Source organism: Neomonachus schauinslandi, chromosome 4 (genome assembly GCF_002201575.2).
Source record: "Neomonachus schauinslandi chromosome 4, ASM220157v2, whole genome shotgun sequence".
NCBI lineage: Eukaryota > Metazoa > Chordata > Mammalia > Carnivora > Phocidae > Neomonachus > Neomonachus schauinslandi.
The window spans coordinates 51,924,987-51,945,746 of NC_058406.1; the positions used below are offsets into that span (position 1 = coordinate 51,924,987).

General features: G+C 40.5%; 1 protein-coding gene across 2 annotated transcripts in view; it reads left to right on the forward strand.

Annotated features, from left to right (window-relative positions):
* The first annotated feature begins 2,069 nt into the window (after nt 1-2,069).
* The window catches only part of RAVER2 (ribonucleoprotein, PTB binding 2), a 92,242-nt gene continuing 73,551 nt past the window's right edge, over nt 2,070-20,760 (forward strand). For both annotated transcript variants that reach the window (XM_021679961.1, XM_021679962.1), the window contains exon 1: nt 2,070-2,312. In XM_021679961.1, the coding sequence (XP_021535636.1) occupies nt 2,070-2,312 (243 nt within the window). The remainder of the gene's footprint in view (nt 2,313-20,760) is intronic.

Here is a 20,760-nt window from a genome sequence, read left to right on the forward strand (position 1 = left end):
CCACTTCAGGTTCAGATTAGAATGTTCCTCTAATTTGCCATGGGAGCTGCTATTTAAAGAGTCAGGCTAAAACCTGGAATGAGAGGAACTCTTTGGAATTATAGTGACATGTCCAAGTCTTTGCAGTTTCCATCCATTTCTCTCATGTGGCAATAATAATCAATTCAGTTAAATAATTTAAAATCAGTAAGTTCTATTGTTTCCCTGAATTCCTTGGAAACAGCTCAGCCAGAGTAATGAGGAAAATCATTGATTAGCAAACTAGAGTGGTGTTTATCAAAATGTGAGTAATAATTCATTAGCGTATCAACCCAGCAATTAAAAAAAAAAGCAAATAGAATAGAAAATACTAGAATGTGCTGCATCAGGTTAAGAGTATGTTGTTTCATAAAATCTTTGTTACATCTATATGTGTGTGTGTTTACTGGGTTGTGATGTAGAATGTATTTCCCACTATGGTATACATCTCTCACTGGACTGGGAAGTCGTTTGAAAGCCACCACCCTATAGGACACAGCAATATTGTTCCAGGAGTGGGATCACATTCAAGTACCCACTTAATAAAATTGCTTTAATAACTTGATAACATTGTAATCACGCCCCTCTTGGGGCCCCAAACTCTAATTATATAACCATAATTCCAAAAGCATAATCAACACCTGATTCATTTACTGGACTTGGCTCAAATAACATTTAATTATTTTCAAAGTCAAACCCATCTCTGAGAGATGCATATTCACTACCGTAGAAACTATGCCAAAAAATTTGCCAGAGATTCTGAATACCAAAAAAGCAGTTTGAAAAATATTTTTAGCAAAAGCAACATCACTAAACTTAGACTCAGAGCACTATTTTCTAGGGCTACTCCTGAAGTTTCTGTTTGCCTGTTTATCACATTTAATTATAATTATCGTATAATTTTCTCCCAATGAGACTGAGTCCCTATCACACAGAAACCTTATTTTACTATTTCTGTATTCTAATGCCTGTGTGTGTGAGAGTGCATATATGTGTGTGTGTGGTGTGTGTGTCTGCATATATATATGTGTTTGCATGCTACACACGTAAAATGCTTAGTCCTCTCTGATAGTCATTTGGGCTGACGCCAAAGGTTGCTGACGGTTTGCTCTGTAACATCACTTTGAGCATAGTTCTACAATGTAACTCTCCCTCTAGGTTTCAATTAAAATGCTTCAAGTAAGGTATTCTCCAGCCCGCCGCCGTAGCTCCTCTTCCATGTTAGTCTTTGCTTCAGTATCGCTTTATATGTTGCACATGCAACCATTACATTTTAGTAAATTTACGACAGGGAAGGGTGAAGAGCACAGGCTTTCTAGCACACAGCAAGGAAAATGTTTTGCCATCAGGTTTTTCCAAAAATATAAAATTTCCTCCAGAATATCTTTGTACTCCCTAGAAAATCTCAAACTTTATTTTTCATTGTAAACTCAAACTTCTTTGCCAAATACGCACATCTTGAGCACAGAAGGTTAAGGTCCGGAGCCCGCAGGGCACCTCCCTGGGTTTAGGGGAGCCCAAATTGGCGTCTGCAGCCCCCGAACCGCCCCAGCGCGGGAGTTTCGAGGAGAGCCCGGGGACAGCTGGGTGTCACGTGGGGGGGCCGCGCGGGGACAGGAGCCTGGGGTTCGAGGTCCCCCCCCCCGGGAAGCTGCCGCCAAGGGGCCGCATCCCCGGATACCAGGCCTGGGGGTTCGTCTAAGGCCTTGCGGGGAGGGGAGCCGACGGGCCCGCGGCCGCACAGGTGTCCGGGTGGCGGCGCCCCGGCCCCCACCCGCGGGGCGGGAGACAGGGATGGGCGCCGCCCGAGCGCGGGGGCCGGGGCCCGAGGGGGAGGTTCCCGCGAGGTGGTTCTCGGGCTCCTCCTCGGCGCTCAGGTTTCCTCTCCCGCCCGCCGGCTGCTGGCTGCTGCGCCGCCTCCCTGCCCCCTACGGCCGGGCCCACTCTGCGGCCTCTGCCCGCCTCGCCCCCGCCCGGGCCTCCTCCCGCTTTCTCTCTGCGCTTCCCCTCGAGCCTCCGGAGGAGCCCGCAGCCGCGGGGCGCCGGGGAAGATGGCGGCGGTGGCGGGAGGCGGCAGCGGCGAGGGGGGCGCGGGCCTGGGCGGCGCGGCGGGGTCGGGGTCGGCGCTGCGCGGGCGGGGCCCCTCCGGCGGCGCGAGCGAGGACGCCCGGGGCCCCGCGCCCAGCGCGCTGCACCCCGAAGAGGTCGCCGCGCGGCTGCAGCGGATGCACCGGGAGCTGAGCAACCGCAGGAAAATCCTGGTGAAAAACCTGCCCCAGGACAGCAACTGCCAGGTACAAGGATAGTGCTGGGAGGCGACCCGTCCCGGGGGCATCGGAGCAGGGCTCCAGTGGGAAGCTGCCCGGAGGCGTCCAGGCTGGTGCCCGGAACCTTGGAACGGTCGAGGGGAGGAGGGGGGGCGGTGCGGAGTTAGAACCGTCTGTCGCTTTTGCAAAGCGTCCAGGTTTCTGAGCCTGCGGTCCCCCTGCGAGGGTGGCAGATTGAGAAACTGAGGCTCTGAGAGGCGAAGCGGCTGGTCCAAGGTCACGGGAATCCGGGGAGGCTGTCCTTAGCCCGCCCCGCTCTTTTCTTTCCCCTGTGGCCCTTGCGTGTGCGGGGCAAGGAGAAAGGGTCACGGGAGTAGTAGGGGAAATGTAGGTGAAGGAGAGTGGAGGTGAGCCAATGCAGCACGGTTCTGGGGGGTCCCGCCGGGGTCCTCCAGACTTGGGTGTGCCGTGCGGGGCGGGGTCATGGGAGACCTGGAAGTGAGTTTTGCTGTTGCAGAAGCACTTGCCCAAGTTTGTATGGAAGAACTCTGTCCCCCTCCCCCCTCCCCAGGTTACCAAAGCCCCGGAATGGAGAGGTTATCGCTGAGCTTTGGGGAACCTTGCGGCCACCTCTGCCATGCCAAGTACTGGAGGATTTGTTACTCAGTGACTCAAGGAGGCTTAAAGATAGGCTACTTTGAGTCTTTGATCCAGATTAACTGGTAACTGTTGCTTCAAGATTAGAAACTTTGCATCTATTTAACTTTAATGCCAAAGTCTACATGCTCATTGTAGAAAAGCGAGAAAATACAGAGAAACACAAAGGAGAAGAATAGAAATCACCTGTATTTTTTTTCTCTTTTTACTTGTAGTTGACACACAGTGTTATATTAGTTTCAGGTGTACTACATAGTGGACCATTCCATACGTTAGGCATTGCTCACCACGATGTTACCATCTGTCACCATACAAAGTTATTACAATGTTATTGACTAGTTTCCCGATGGTGTACTTCGCATACCCGTTATTTACTTATTTTATAATTGGAAGTTTGTGCCTCTTAATCTCCTTCACCTGTTTCGCCCATCCCCCCCATCCTTCTCCCTTCTGGCAACCACCAGTTCTAGGAGTCTGTTTTGTTCTTTTGTTTTTTAGATACCATGTATAAGTGAAATCATATGGCATTTGTCTTTCTCAGTCTGACTTATTTCACTTAGCATAATCCATGTTGTCACCAATGGCAAGGAAATATTTCCGTATTTTTGATACTTAAAAACAACTATTGTTAACATGAGATATTATCCTTCTCCCTTTTCCTGTGCCTATGTATACATATGTATTTTTGTTTCACCACAAAAAAAAAAAAGGAAAGAGAGACACCATGTCTTTGTACTTCAGGGTTTCTTGATTGTCTAGATGTTCATGTATATCTCATATATAGCTTGAATTTGTGTGGATGGGGGAGGGTGGGCTGGTAGTGGCAGATTTGGGCCGATTTATGTAGTTTCTCCTGTAACAGGATACAGGGAATTTCAAGTGGGCTGGCTGTTGATAATTGCAGGGCAGTTCTTCCATAAGACCCATAAAGTAATGAGAGCAATGCCTCATTATTATGTAATTAGACCTTACAATAAATGAAAGCATATAACCTTATAATCTATATACATGAGGGGCCATTTTGTTTCAAAAAACAATGTAAAGAAGTCTCTGTTGATACAATGTATCTCATCCCTCTTTCAGCTCTTTCCATTATTGACCACTTCCCATCTGTCAGGTAATATTTTGTGATGCTAACTATAAGAACACCTGCAATGGACTGATTTCATAGAAGCAAATTTCCCCTACCCATGTAAATAGAAGACAGCAAGGGGGCTCAGGAAGAGTGATGACTGGAAGAGGCAGGTGGCATTGAAAAAAAAAAAACAAGGAACAGCAGCTCTGTGTATAGATAATCTAGGAAAAAAGAGATGGAGAAGTGTCTTATCATGTTTGTAGAGTGTCACCTATTTTTGTTATATTTCCTTGCATTCTAAAAATATTTAGACCACAACATTCTAGGCATTTGGCTCTATCCTTGTTTTGCTGTTGGTATCTTTCTCATTTCCCTTATTAAGGGACATGAACAAATATATCAAAGGGTCTAAAAAAAGGAACAGTTTTAATTACTTGGCATTAGTGATGGATGGAGATTTTATGAGAATTATACTGATTTCTATTTTTGTGATATCCTTTCTCTTATGAATTTATGTTTGGCCTAAATCTTAGGATTTTCTGTAAGGTAGCAAGCATAAACTATTGAATAAAATTGATAATAAGATCTACATGTCTAGATGAGTCTTTTACTGCCAAGTATCTTAAATTTTTATGTTTAGTTAAATTCTTAAGCCATGTTTTTTTGAGAATTGCAGAATTTCATCTAAAAGCAAAAAAAAAGTTGTTAGGATCTAGAGATTAGTTTCCAGACTTGTTCTAGCATTTTTCCTATGATGATTTATATTATAAAACATTGTTTTTAATATTTCTGATCTGTAGTTTTAAAATCTAAACATATCAGTGTTTGAGTAGTGTTTTTTCTGTCATTTTCTGTACTTTGCTAGTTTTCTGCTCACAATCATAACTATGTGGTCTGTGTTAAATAAGTAGAATAGACCAAAGTAGGCTAATTTTTAAAAGCAATTAAAAGACAGTCTTTAGATTAATTAGACTGAGCATTGCTATTTTTATTGGTTGAATAAAATTAACATATACTTAATAAAGTTCTAATATTTTTATAAATATATTTTGCAAGGATTTTTTTATATTTTATCTTTTATTTCCCTTCACAGTTCTAATGTCTAATTCTAATGTCTTTCTTAGTGGCTGCATTTTACTGTCAACTTAGAAGTGAGGGTTTAACTTGAATTTTATGTTGTGCCTTTTAGCATTTATTGCTTGGCTAAACTATTCCTTGTGAAATACCTAACATGGTTTAAGAAAAAGCTACTACTTTTTGTTCAGTTATTAAGTAATCAGATATTTTAAATATCAAATTCCTGTTTTTTCTAGAAGACTCTATAGGTTCATTCATTCATTTATTCTAGAATATTACATTAAAGATCGAGGCCAGTCCTAACTTTAGTTCTCAAGTTGTATAGTGATGTCTCTAGAAAAGTTCCATTGGTAACTGATTAGTAGGAGCCCAATAATATTGTTTTAACCTTTTTAAAACATGAGTGTTTCCTTTATTAAACATGATTTTTAGTAATCTTACTCAAATTATCGTTTTTGGTAAAAACAGTTCTTAAAAACTGCCTCATTTAAGTTACTGTGCCGTCAGCTAGGTGCTGTCTGGTTGACTGCCTATGCCTTCTCGAATCCTCCTAGCCCTCTGTGTTTTCATCGTCTCAGCTCTGGTTCATGTCCCTTTTCATCTCTTGCCCAGACTATTACAACTTTTCTATTTATCATCTACCCTCATTATTGTCTATGTTTTAGCCCATCCTGCTTACTGCTTCCCCTGAGAGAATTACCGCCCCGCCCCCGCCAAGGCACAAATCCAATCATGTCACTCTCCTGCAAAAAAAAAAAAAAAAAAGGCTGGGCTCTACATTTCCAGCACTGCTTCTCAGACTCTTCCTCGAATGGCCCTCAACATGTCTCCTTTCCTCAAATTGTAAGGAATAGTGAGGCTCAGTTAGCTTACCCCAAGAATGAAATTGCTTTGAAGCTTCATGTTCTCACTGACAAATTCATATTAATTTTATGTTCTACTAGTAAACTTGGATTTAATATAAACACAGTGACTTAAACTTGTTTCACTGTCCTCCAAATTTTTTTCATAAACTTGACACTTATGGAAGATGCACATATTTATCCTCTGATTTTTCCATACCCGTTTATGACCATGGAGTGCTCAGACCTTGGTTTGAAAGCACAACATAATAGGATAGAAATCTAAGACTCTAGGCCTTTTGTGACTTGGCCCCTGCCTATATGGCAGTCCCATTTCTTCTTAGTCCTACATTGGATTCTACTCTAGTTTTCTCAAGCTACTTAGACTCCCAAGTGCTTCAGGCCACTGTGATTTGGATATTTATGGTAATGTCTTTGAATGTTTATGTTTTGGAATGTAATCGTAGTAATCTATCATGAATAACATTTGTAATAATTGTAATTACATGAATAATAACGTTGAGAACACTGGTTCTTATTCAGAATAGCCATTGTGAATGTATGTGCGTGAATAGTCTTTTGCAGCTCTGAACTTAGAATTTTGATTTAAGGTAATGTCCTAATATGTGTTTTTTATTGCCCCTCCTATACATTGTTTATATTTGTTGGTTAGCCTGGTTCTATTTCAAAGAACTGTTAATTCTGGGATTTCAAAATGGAGAAGACAGTGGCATTTACTCCCTATGTTGTTTGAATTCACTTTTTTTTCTAACATGTTGGGTATGTGTACATGTGTTTTGTTCTTGTGTTGATTTTAGAATCTGAATGCGATTTTCCTGTGTAATTAAGAGAAAATGTGAAGTGCTTAGGGCTAACAGCCAGGATCCCTAATAGAAGAAACATTCTATTGTCTCACTCTGGGCATTATTAGCTTTCATTTCAAAGTACTCTATTATAATGGTTAATTGAGAAGCTTGATGGTTAATTCACAGAGATCTGTGTGAAAGCATAGTATTATCAACTAAGTACTTTTTAGAATAACAAACCACCTAATGTAGAAAACTCCAGTTGATTTTCTTTTTAAAAGCTACTTATTCCTGTTTTTCTTTCATATTGGTCAAAACCAATAGAATTTTCTCACATACATTTTGTTTTTTAACAGATTTTCAAATATACATTGTTTTCTCTAATACTATATTCAGTAATTCCCGCCTCTTTTTGTATTGGGCTCTTGTTCACTTTCTCCTGATAATACTGGGATATTTTTGTATTTTGAAATTATTCTTTTTCTTATCAAGAATGGGTGCTATTAGGAAAGACAAGAGAAAGGAGACTGGGTAGGCGACAGAATCAGGTTCTCAGCAAGAAACATATGGCATACTCAAAACCTAAATAATTGGAGAGATTTTTTTAAAGAAACTACCTACAAAGGCGTTTTGTTTGGCATTTTGCTTACTTCCAAAAGTTACTTTTCGTAGTGTAGTTTACACGACTTAAAAGTTATCATTTTCTAATGTAGTTAATCAGAATTTCATGATGAGTTGTACCCCTTTTCTGCATGTTTTATTATGCTACTCCCAATGTAACAAGGACACCAAAAGCTGCTAGAGGAACATCTTCTAGATTTCTGGGTCGCCACTGGCTCGGTAAGTTTCTTGTCTTGGCAGGAATTCTTGAAAAGTGTTTCAGCAATGCTTATTCTCTGATCTGAAAACATTTGCGAAGAGCAGTACTTTGTGGTCAGCATCACAATGCTGCGTGTTAACAAGCAGCCCAAAGAAGTCTCAGGTGATTTATAGGCCATTTCCTAATTAATGAGTAGGTTATGCCTATAAATTATTTTTTGGAGTTGTACCACATTTTCCCATAGAAGAATATGGCAGATGGTATTTAGTGCTGTTGGTTAGCATTTTAACAATGATTTAAGCTACGGTGCTTCTGAAGTTGAAGATTAAATAGTACAATAACCTCTAAAGAGCTTTGTGCAGGAACAGAGACACCCCCAGCTTTAGATCATTGACGGGTACACCTGGGCCTTATGTCAGCACGCAAGAAAAAGCTGTATTTAAGGCAATTGTTCTTTAAATAAACAAGATTCTGAATATCGGGGAAGCAATAAATCATCTCTGATGGAAGGCTGTTGCTGAAAGGGATCCCTCTGACCCCCTGAGTTTTGTCTCTTTACCTTCCCTACCTTAGAGCCGGCTGTCCTTAGGAGCTACCAGAGCCCATTTCTTATTTGTGGGCAGAAAGTTTTATGCTTAGCTCTACTTAGCCTAGCTGAAACAGGCAAGTAAAGGAATGTTATTTTTTTAAAAGATTTTATTTAGGGGCTCCTGGGTGGCTCAGTCGTTAAGCGTCTGCCTTCAGCTCAGGTCATGATCCCAGGTTCCTGGGATCGAGCCCCACATCGGGCTCCCTGCTCTGCGGGAGGCCTGCTTCTCCCTGCTTCTGTTCCCTCTCTCGCTGTCTCTCTCTGTGTGTCAAATAAATAAATAAAATCTTTAAAAAAAATAAGATTTTATTTATTTGAGAGCAAGAGAGCGAGAGGTCGGGGGAGGGGAGTGAGAGCGAGCTGGAGCAGGGTGAGGGGCAGAGGGAGAAGCAGATGTGGGGCTTGATCCTGGGCCTGTGGTATCATGACCTGAACTGAAGGCAGACACTCAACCGACTGAGCCACCCAGGTGCCCCAGGAATGTTAAAATGTAGATAAAGAAAACAAAATTATCGATAAATTTAAATATTCTATAAATGCTTATCTGAAACCTTGGCTCTGTTTTTATTTTGTTGGCTTAGGGAGGTAATTGCCTTACTCTGTGCACTGAGAGGGGTAAGAAGTGAGAAGTGGGAAAGTCAGAACACTAGTCTGTATATTTTGGCTCTTACTTATCTGCAGAGGATTGTCCTTGGCTGCTGTGCTGAATATCTTTCATTTGTTCCTCCAGATCTGTCTCCATCCTTCTTACCTGCTCTGTGTCCTGGGAGGCTTATCTTACTGTGGATTGCACTAACAAGGCTCTCTCCTCCTCTGGTTTCTAGGTTGCATTTGGCCAGAGCCACCAGTGGGAGATCAAAGGGTGGCAGAGAGACAGATTGGAGAATTTATTCACCCCATTCCCTTTCTGCCAGGATACCTTGAGTTGGCTCTTTCCTCTTTCAAATGTTCTTTCCAATGGCACTCTCCATGCAATTACCATCTCAGGGCTGTTGTAATCATTGTCCTTGCCTCCTTAGGTTTAGGGGTTATAGGGGACTGTTGCTAACCGTAGGCTTTTTTTACGCCTTTGTAGGTAGTCTCTTTAAAAAAATCTCTCCGATTATTTAGTTTTTGAGTATGCCATATGTTTCTTGCTGAGAACCTGATTCTGTCGCCTACCCAGTCTCCTTTCTTTCTCTTGTCTTTCCTAACAGCACCCAGATTTTTCTTTGAGGCTCTACTCTTCTCTCGTTATTTACTAACTTACATGGTTTGGGTCGATTTAATAGAGACTACCCCCATCTGTTTGGGTGACATAAAACAACAAACAGCATTCTTCCCTTTTGGCATTAGAATTGGTTGAAGTATGGGCAGTAACCTGGCCCTAAGCCAGTCAGTATGTCACAGTCCCTTGGCCATAGTGATTGCTTCAACCCAATATAATAAGAGGCTTAGGACTTTTGTTTGCTCGTTAAGGTAGGGGATTCTCTTTCCTCCCACTGGATATGAGTGCAGAGACATTTTGCCCTGATTTCAGCTGGCAGTTTGAGGACAGAGCAGACATCCAGTGGAGGACTGACCCAAAGGGGAAAAAAGTAGAGAAGCTGGACTGGAGCCCTGATCAAACTATATCTGAAACTTACCTCTGGATTTCAGAGTTATACAAGCCACTAAGTTCTTTTTATTTCATGGATTTCAAGTTGGGTCTCATGTTACTACCAATCAATAGTATCCTAATACAGAATTTTGATTAAGAAAAAAAAGCATAAAATCTCAGTATTGGAAGGGATGGTAGAAAACATTTTATCTAACTCTTCTGCTTACTATGTAAATCTAATTTTAGAGTTCTTAACACATGAATTCTTGCACTTTTAACGCCTTTACTTTCAAAGACATCACTGCTTGGTAAGGTAATTACTCCATCTTCAGACAGCTTTGTTATAAATGCCTTATTTATACTGAATATATAAAATTAATTTCCCTGAAATCCAACATCTCTCCTCCCATAATACAGAGAATTTATGGTATTGATTTTTAACTTATAACTTCAATTCCTTCAAACCACTAGTTTTTAGGATATGAGTCCAAATTTCCTCACAGTCTTGTTTTCCCCTGGAAACACACCATTGCCACTTTGTCATCGTATCCCTTAAAACAGGAGCATGGTTGTCTAATCGAGATCTTCCTATAATCCCTCTGCCAGAACAAATTTCTCTTTCCTCTGGGTATCTATAACAACAATAACACATTTTGTTTATTGAGTACCTATTATTGCCAGACACTGTATATTGTATTTTGTTTACATTGTACTTAATCCTCATTTCAAGACTGTTAGATCAGAATTTCTCATTCCCATTTCATCGATAGGGAAACAGATACAAAATTAATGCCAAGAAGTTTGCCCAAGGTCATTCAACTAATTAGCAGTGGAGTTTGGAAAGGACTAATGTCTGTTTGATTCCAAAGCTCATATTCTTATCCTACGCTGTATTATAATTGTAATTCCCCTTTGCACACATTGTAATGTGTTTCAAACGACAGGGATTGTGTAATATTTACCTTTGTATCACAAATATTTCACCTAGAACCTGACACACTGTTCCAAGGGAAATTTAAAACAGAAGGGACTACCCACCTACTTGGTTCTAAAATGTTAGATTTCTATTAATATGTCTGACACACTGAAGCCCTCAGGATTGATTTGTAAAATGAACAAATTTTGCATTGTAAGATTGTGCTGGCTTTTTTGGCAGTGATGTTACCGCAGTTATCATAATTCAGTCAACTGTTTATGGTTTATGGGTAGGTTGGAAGCCATAAACCCTCTCTCCAGGAAAGTGCTAATATTCATAGACACACAACAATTTGCATGCAATTTCAAGGGATTATGGATCTCTTGTAATTTATGCCTGATCTCACTGGGGAATTCAGATCCAGGTTGAGAAGCGCTTCCAGGTGAATATAATTTGATCATGTTTGTGGGACTTCACCTGAGTAGAGATCACTTGAGCAGATCCAGAGGTGCTTCTTGAAGAGTTTTCATCAGAAACTGTTGGGAGCCATATTTATGCAAAGGTGGGGTGTCCTTCACCTGGGCAAGAATATAAATCAGGCTCCTTAATTTTCTTTCTTAAAAAAAGTCAACTGTTTGATGTAAAAGCTCATTGTTCCCTGGTCACCCAGCAGTACCAATTGACATTTGTAGGCACTGTGCCTGGCACAGAGGTTTACAAGGGATTGCAGTGTATTATTTTCCCCCTAATGTTTATTAAACGTCAAAGATGGTTTCTCTTTAAAGAATGTTTCTCTTTAAAACATGGGAAGACTGATGTGCTGTTCAGTGTTCTTCACAATAAGTATTTATCGATAAGAAACAAGTTTCTCTCTTTTGTTAGATTTCTGAATCCTTAACTGGTTGTGAGCCCCTAAACTTATTTTTTAATGCACTTCATGCTTAATTTTGTGCTTATTTACTATCATTATCTTTAGGTGTGTGAACTTAGTCCTCACTTCCCTATGCTTGTACATTTTCTTTGCGTTTGAAGCTTTCTGTTAAATGTTTGTTACCACCTGAATGCCAAAATAGCATTAAATTTCATTGAATTTGTTTGTGCCTGTATTTGTGTGTGTAAACTTTGCCTCTCATCCTACTACCTTGCCCTACCCCATCAGACCCTTTTTGCCCCAGCCAATTGGGTTTTATATCTTTCCCCCTCAACCCACTACGGTGATTATCTGCTCTTAGCTCCCAGCTTGCTTTTATTTCCTGGACTTTGTATTTTCTATTACCCACAAGTTTAACTGCTTGCTTTTGATTCCAGACTAGTCTCCATGACTCTGACTTTCAACCCTGTGCGCTTTTTATAGCCTGATCTAGAGTAAAGGTAATGGCAGGAAACAAGAACATGTGAATCTGTGAAGTTTTAAATTTTGAGATAATCTCAAACTTACAGAAAAGTACAATACAAAGAACTTTTCCCCCCTCTGAACTGTTCGAGAGTGAATACTGACATGCCGCTTTACCACCCTAAGTACTTTATTGTACAAAACTGGACATTGTCTAGCATAGCCACATCACTATCATCAAAGTCAGAATAACTGCCACCTAATCCTTGGATCACATTTAAGTTTTGCTAGTTGTCCCATGAATGTCTTTCAGAGTGAAAAGATCCAGTTCAGAATTACATATTGCATTTAGTTGTGTCTTTTTAATATTCTCTAGTCTGGAATAAGTCATCAGTCTTGGCTTGACTTTTATGACCTTGACCTCTTTGAGGATGATAGGCCAGTTATTTTGGGATTTTGTGTGTTTTTTATTAACATATAATGTATTATTTGTTTCAGGGGTACGGGTCTGTGATTCATCAGTCTTACACAATTCCCAGTGCTCACCATAGCACATACCCTCCCCAGTGGTATCATCACCCAGCCACCCCATCCCTCCCACCCCCCACCACTCCAGCAACCCTCAGTTTGTTTCCTGAGATCAAGAGTCTCTTATGATTCGTCTCCCTCTCTGTTTTCGTCTTGTTCCATTTTTCCCTCTCTTCCTCTATGATCCTCTGCCTTGTTTCTCAAATTCCTCTTATCAGTGAGATCATATGATACTTGTCTTTCTCTGATCAACTTATTATGCTTAGCATAATACCCTCTAGTTCCATCCACGTTGTTGCAAATGGCAAGATTTTGTGGGGTTTTTTTGTTTTTGTTTTGTTTTGATTTGTTTTTGATGGCCGCATAATGTTCCATTGTGTATATATACCACATCTTCTTTATCTATTCATCTGTCGATGGACATCTTGGCTCTTTCCACAGTTTGGCTATTGTGGACATTGCTGCTATAAATATTGGGGTGCATGTGCCCCTTCGGATCCCTACTTTTGTATCTTTGGGGTAAATATCCAGTAGTGCAATTGCTGGGTCATAGGGTAGCTCTATTTTCAACTTTTTGAGGAACCTCCATACTGTTCTCCAGAGTAGCTGCACCAGCTTGCATTCCCACCAACGGTGTAGGAGGGTTCTCCTTTCTCCACATCCCTGCCAACATCTGTCGTTTCCTGACTTGTTAATTTTAGCCATTCTGACTGGTGTGAGGTGGTATCTCATTGAGGTTTTGATTTGGATTTCCCTAATGCCAAGTGCTGTTGAGCACTTTTTCATGTGTCTGTTGGCCATTTGGATGTCTTCTTTGCAGAAATGTCTGTTCATGTCTTCTGCCCATTTCTTGATTGGATTATTTGTTCTCTGGGTGTTGAGTTTGATAAGTTCATTATAGATTTTGGATACTAGCCCTTTATCTGATATGTCAAATATCTTCTCCCATTCCTTCGGTTGTCTTTGGTTTTGTTGACTGTTTCCTTTGCTGTGCAAAAACTTTTTATCTTGATGAAGTCCCAATAGTTCATTTTTGCTTTTGCTTCCCTTGCCTTGGACGATGTGTCTAGGAAGAAGTTGCTGCGGCTGAGGTCAAAGAGGTTGCTCCCTGGGTGTTCTCCTCAAGGATTTTGATGGATTCCTGTCTCACATTTAAGTCTTTCATCCATTTTGAGTCTATTTTTGTGTGTGGTGTTAAGGAAATGGTCCAGTTTCATTCTTCTGCATGTGGCTGTCCAATTTTCCCAACACCATTTGTTGAAGAGACTTTTTTCCATTGGACATTCTTTCCTGCATTGTTGAAGATTATTGACCATAGAGTTGAGGGTCCATTTCTGGGCTCTCTAGTCTGTTCCATTGATCTATGTGTCTGTTTTTGTGCCAGTACCATACTGTCTTGATGATGACAGCTTTATAACAGAGCTTGAAGTCTGGAATTGTGATACCACCAGCTTTGCTTTTCTTTTTCAACATTCCTCTAGCTATTCGGGGTCTTTTCTGGTTCCATACAAATTTTAGGATTATTTGTTCCATTTCTTTGCAAAAAGTTGATGGTATTTTGATAGGGATTGTGTTAAATGTGTAGATTGCTCTAGGTTGCATTGACATTTTCACAATATTTGTTCTGCCAATCCATGAGCATGGAATGTGTTTCCATTTCTTTGTGTCTTCCTCAATCTCTTTCACGAGTATTCTATAGTTTTCTGAGTACAGATTCTTTGCCTCTTTGAGTAGATTTATTCCTAGGTATCTTATGGTTTTGGGTGCAATTATAAATGGGATCAACTCCTTAATTTCTCTTTCTTCTGTCTCATTGTTGGTGTATAGAAATGCCACTGACTTCTGTGCATTGATTTTATATCCTGCCACTTTACTGAATTCCTGTATGAGTTCTAGCAGTTTTGGGGTGGAGTCTTTTGGGTTTTCCACATAAAGTATCATATCATCTGCAAAGAGTGAGAGTTTCACTTCTTCTTTGCCGATTTGAATGCCTTTTATTTCTTTTTGTTGTCTGATTGCTGAGGCTAGGACTTCTAGTATTATGTTGAATAGTAGTGGTGATAGTGGACATCCCTGCCATGTTCCTGACCTTAGGCAAAAAGCTCTCAATTATTCCCCATTGCGAATTATATTCGCTGTGGGTTTTTCATAGATGGCTTTTATGATATTGAGGTATGTACCCTCTATCCCTACACTGTGAAGAGTTTTAATCAAGAAAGGATGCTGTACTTTGTCAAATGCTTTTTCTGCATCTATTGAGAGGATCATATGGTTCTTGTTCTTTTATTAATGTATTGTATCACGTTGATTGATTTGCGGATGTTGAACGAAACTTGCAGCCCAGGAATAAATCCCACATGGTTGTGGTGAATAATCCTTTTAATGTACTGTTGGATCCTATTGGCTACTATTTTGGTGAGAATTTTTGCATCCATGTTCATCAGGGGTATTGGTCTGTAATTCTCCTTTTTGATGGGGTCTTTTTCTGGTTTTGGGATCAAGGTAATGCTGTCCTCATAAAATGAATTCAGAAGTTTTCCTTCCATTTCTATTGTTTGGAACAGTTTCAGAAGAATAAGTACTAATTCTTTAAATGTTTGGTAGAATTCCCCTGGGAAGCCATCTGGCCCTGGGCTCTTGTTTGTTGGGGGATTTTTGATTACTGCTTCAATTTCCTTACCGGTTGGTCATTGGTCTGTTCAGGTTTTCTATTTCTTCCTGCTTTAGTTTGGGTAGTTTATACATCTCTGGGAATGCATCCATTTCTTCAAGGTTGTCTAATTTACTGGCATATAGTTGCTCATAATATGTTCTTATAATTGTTTGTATTTCCTTGGTGTTGGTTGTGATCTCTCCTCTTTCATTCATGATTTTATTTATTTGGGTCCTTTCTCTTTTCTTTTTGATAAGTCTGGCCAGGGTTTATCAATCTTATTAATTCTTTCAAAGAACCAGCTCCTAGTTTCATTGATCTGTTCTACTATTCTTTTGGTTTCTATTTCATTGATTTCTGCTCTGATCTTTATTAGTTCTCTTCTGCTGGGTTTAGGCTTTCTTTGCTGTTCTTTCTCCAGCTCCTTTAGGTGTAGGGCTAGGTTGTGTATTTGAGACCTTTCTTGTTTCTTGAGAAAGGCTTGTATTGCTATATACTTTCCTCTTAGGACTGCCTTTGCTGCATCCCAAAGATTTTGAACAGTTGTGTTTTCATTTTCATTTGTTTCCATGAAATTTTTTAAATTCTTCTTTAATTTCCTGGTTGACCCGTTCATTCTTTAGTGGGATGCTCTTTAGCCTCCATGTATTTGAGTTCTTTCCAACATTCCTCTTATGACTGAGTTCTAGTTTCAAAGCATTGTGGTCCGAAAATATGCAGGGAATGATCCCAATCTTTTGGTACCGGTTGAGACCTGATTTATGACCTAGGATGTGATCTATTTTGGAGAATGTTCCATGGGCACTAGAGAAGAATGTTTATTCTGTTGGTTTGGGATGGAATGTTCTGAATACATCTGTGAAGTCCATTTGGTCCACTGTGTCATTTAAAGTCTTTATTTCCTTGTTGATCTTTTGCTTAGATGATATGTCCATTTCAGTGAGGGAGGTGTTAAAGTCCCCTACTATTATTGTATTATTGTTGATGTGTTTCTTTGATTTTGTATTAACTGGCTTATATAATTGGCTGCTCCCATGTTAGGGGCATAGATATTTACAATTTTTAGATCTTCTTGTTGGATAGACCCTTTAAGTAGGATATAGTGTCCTTCCTCATTATAGTCTTTGGTTTAAAATCTAATTTGTCTGATACAAGGATTGCCACCCCAGCTTTCTTTTGATGTCCATTAGCATGGTAAATGGTTTTCTACCCCCTCACTTTCAATCTGGAGGTGTCTTTGGGTCTAAAATGAGTCTCTTGCAGAAAGCATATTGATGGGTCTTGTTTTTTTTATCCAATCTGATACCCTGTGTCTTTTGATTGGGGCATTTAGCCCATTTACATTCAAGATAAATATTGAAAGATATGAATTTAGTGCCATTGTATTGCCTCTGTTCCTTTCTGTTCTATGTTACTTTTAGGCTCTCTCTTTGCTTAGAGGACCCCTTTAAATATTTCTTATAGGGCTGGTTTGGTGTTCACAAATTCTTTCAGTATTTGTTTGTCCTGGAAGCTTTTTTATCTCTCCTTCTATTTTCAATGACAGCCAAGCTGGATATAGTATTCTTGGCTGCATATTTTTCTCATTTAGTGCCCTAAATATATCAGGCCAGTCCTTTCTGGCCTGCCAGGTCTCTGTGGATAGGTCTGCTGCCAGTCTAATGTTTCTACTGTTGTAGGTTACAGACCTCTTGTCCCAAGCTGCTTTCAGCATTTTCTCTTTGTCTCTGAGACTTGTAAGTTTTACTATTAGATGTCAGGATGTTGGCCTGTATTTATTGATTTTGAGGGGGGTTCTCTGTGTCTCCTGGATTTTGATGCCTGTTTCCTTCCCCAAATTAGGGAAGTTCTCCACTATAATTTACTCCAATATTCCTTCTGCCCCTCTCTCTCTTTCTTCTTCTTCTGGGATCCCAATTATTCTAATACTGTTCCATCTTATGGTATCATTATCTCTCGAATTCTCCCCTTGTGATCCAGTAGTTATCTCTTTTTCTCAGCTTCTTTATTTTCCATCATTTGGTCTTCTATATCACTAATTCTCTCTTCTGCCTCATTTATCCATTTTTTATTGCACCTCATTAATAGCCTTTTTTATTTCGACTTGGTTAGATTTTAGTTCCTTTATTTCTCCAGAAAGGGATTCTCTAGTATCTTCTATGTTTTTTTCAAGCCCAGCTAGTATCTTTATAATCGTCATTCTGAACTCTAGTTCTGACATCTTACTAACGTCTGTATTGATTAGTTCCCTGGAAGTGGTTACTGCCTCTTGTTCTTTTTTTTTGAGGTGAGTTTTTCCGTCTTGTCATTTGTCCGGAGAAATATAGATGAATGAGAGAACAAAATGCTAAAAGGGTAACAATGACCCCAGAAAAACATACGCTAAACAAATCAGAACAGACCCGAAGCTAGGGGGAAAAGAAAAAAAGAAAAAAAGAAAAAAAGAATATGATCAGGCTGGTGAATAGAATAGAGCCACACACTAGATTTTGGGTGTATTTTGGTCTGTTAGACGAAACTGCCTCCCAAAATTTTAAAGAAACATGTATATACAAAAATAAGGGTAAATACGATGAAGGGATGGAATATGACTGTAAAGATGAAAATTTAAAAAGATTTTTAAAAAGGAATTGATCAGATAAGTTGGTTGAAAACAGAAAGAAGAAAAATTTAAAAAAAAGAGAATGTGATCAGGCAGGAGACTAGAACAAAGCCATACACTAGATTTAGGGCATATTTTGGTCTGTTAGAAGAAACTGTATCCCAGAATTTTAAAGAAAGAAAAACACATATACACACACACATACACACACTCACACACACAAAATAAGGTTAAATACAATGAAGGGATAGAATATGACTGTAAAAATTGAAATTAAAAAAGATTTTTAAAAAGGAATTGATAAGATGGTTGAAAAAGGAAAGAAGAAAAATTTTAAAAGTAATAGAATAAGAAAAAAATAAAGAAAATTTTAAAAATTAACTTTGAAAGACTAAAGAATCATGGGGAAAAAGCCATGAATTCTATGTGCTCTATTCCCCTAGTGCTGGAGTTCTGCCGTTCTCATTGATCAGTAAACTTGGTCTTGGCTGGCTGTTCTTGCTGATCTTCTGGGAGAGGGGCCTGTTGCTGTGGTTCTCAACTGTCTTTGCCTGAGGCGGAATTGCCCCACCCTTGCCGGGCGGGCTAAGTAATCTGCTCGGGTTTGCTCTCGGGAGCCTTTGTTTCCTGCAAGCTTTCTGTACAGCTTTGGAGGATGAGAGTGAAAATGGCGGCCTCCCAATCTCCGCCCTGGAGGAGCCGAGAACTCGGGGCCCCACTCCTCATTGAGCCCCCAGAGAAAAGCAGTCAATCACTCCTGTCTCCCCCACTCCAGCCACACTCTGTGCTCACCTGGCCTGTGACCGAGCATTTCTATCTCTGGCACACAACCCCGTTTGGAGTCTCCAAACCCAGCATATTCCTGCGATGTGTTCCCACGCTGCTCCTCCCAGGGGAGGAAGGGTAGTCTCCCCGGATCTGCCACTTGTTGGGTCCCTGCTGGAGGAGCAGTGGCCCGACTGTGCCACGGATCATGGTTTATGGCAACCCTGAGCTGAGAGCCCGCTCCTCGGCTCCGTCTCTGCGGCCGGCTTCCCGGCTCCGATACCTGGGAGCTCTGCCGCACTCAGGCACCCCCGGGCTTTCTGTGACCCTGAGGGTCCTGAGACCACACTGTCCCAGTGAGGGTTCCACCCCCTGCTTAGCCACTGGAGTGATGTCCCTCAGCGGAGCAGACTTCTAAAAGTTCCGATTTTGTGCTCTGCTGCTCAATCCCTTGCCAGTAGCTGGCTGACGGAGCCTCCCTTCCCCCACGGTCTATCTTCCCAAATATCGCCTTGGATTCACTTCTCTGCACGTCCTACCTTCCACAGAGTCATCACTGCCATTGTTTACTTCAATCTCCTGTTGAGTTTGTAGGTGTTCATAATGGTTTGATAGCTGTCTAGCTGAATTTCTGGGACCAGACGAAATTTAGGTCTCCTACTCTTCCGCCATCTTGCTCCTCCCCTAGGGCCTTTATATTGTAGAATGTCCTTTAATTTGGGGTAGTCTGATGTTTCTCTGTGATTAGATTCAAGTTAAGTATTCTTGGCAGGAATATAACAGGGTGGTGCATGTTTCAGATTTTGGCCCATTGTTGATAAAGTTAATTTTGATCATTTTGATTTCTTTTTATTAAAGTGGCGTCTGCCAGGCTTCTTCATGAAAAGTTTTTCCCTTTGTAACTAATAATGATTTTAACGGGGCATACTTTAATTAAGACTGTGTAAATATTCTATTCCCTTTCAAGTGTTCAATTTATTTCCTAAGTTATGTTAAAAATAGGCTCATGGGTTCCTTTGTTGCTCAGTGAGTTACACTTCATTAATATGATTACTTATTTTCATGCTTAAATTGTTTTAGACTTGGGCAGTGGGAGGTCCTTCAAGCTGGCCCCTATGTCCTCTTTTAAAATCTTTTATTTTGCAAAAATTTTAGATTTAAAGAAAAAACTGCAAAGATAGCACATAGAGTTCCCATATATTCTTCACCCAGTTTCCATTCATGTTACGTCCTGAACACCCAAGGTATGTTAGTCAGGACTAAGACATTAACATTGGTACATTATTATTAACTGAACGTCAGAATTTGGATTTCATTAGTTTTCTCACTTACGTCCTTTTAGTGTTCGAAGATCCAATTCAGGGTGCCACATGGCACTCAGTTGGTATGTCCCATTAGTCTCTCTTCTGCACCAGTTTCTCAGTCTTTTCTTGTTGTTCTTTTTTGTAAGATTTTATTCATTCATTCATTCATTCATTCATTCATTTATTATATGAGAGCGAGCGAGAGAGACAGTGACAGTGCGCGAGCATGGGGGAAGGAGCAGAGGGGAGAGGGACAAGCAGACTCTGTGCTCAGTGTGGAGCCCGACTCGAAGCTTGATCTCAGGACCCTGAGATCATGACCTGAGCTGAAATCAAGAGTCGGACACTTAACCAACTGAGCCACCCAGGTGCCACAGTCTTTCCTTGTTTTATATGTCCTTCAGTTTTGGTCAGATATCTTTTAGAATGCCCCTCAATTTGGGTTTGTATGATGTTTTTCTTGTGAGAGATTAGGGTTATGGAATTTTGGTAAGAATTCCACAAAGGTGGGTGCCTGGGTGGCTCAGTCGTTAAGTGTCTGCCTTCAGCTCGGGTCATGATCCCAGGGTCCTGGGATCGAGCCCTGCATTGGGCTCCCTGCTCCAAGGGAAGCCTGCTTCTCCCTCTCCCACTCCCCCTGCTTGTGTTCCCTCTCTCGCTGTGTCTCTCTTTCTCTCTCTCTCTCTCAAATACATAAATAAAATCTTAAAAAAAAAAAAAAAAAGAATTCCACAGAGGTGAAGTACACTTCTGATTACATCATTTCAGGGGAAACATGACTTACTACTAGTGATGTTAACCTTGATCATTTGCTAAGGTGATGTCTGTTCCATCACTCCTGTAAAGTTACCACTTTTCCCATTCACAATTCCATGGAAACAAGTCATTAATTCCAGTACACACTTATGGAAGGATCTGGTGTCTTTGTG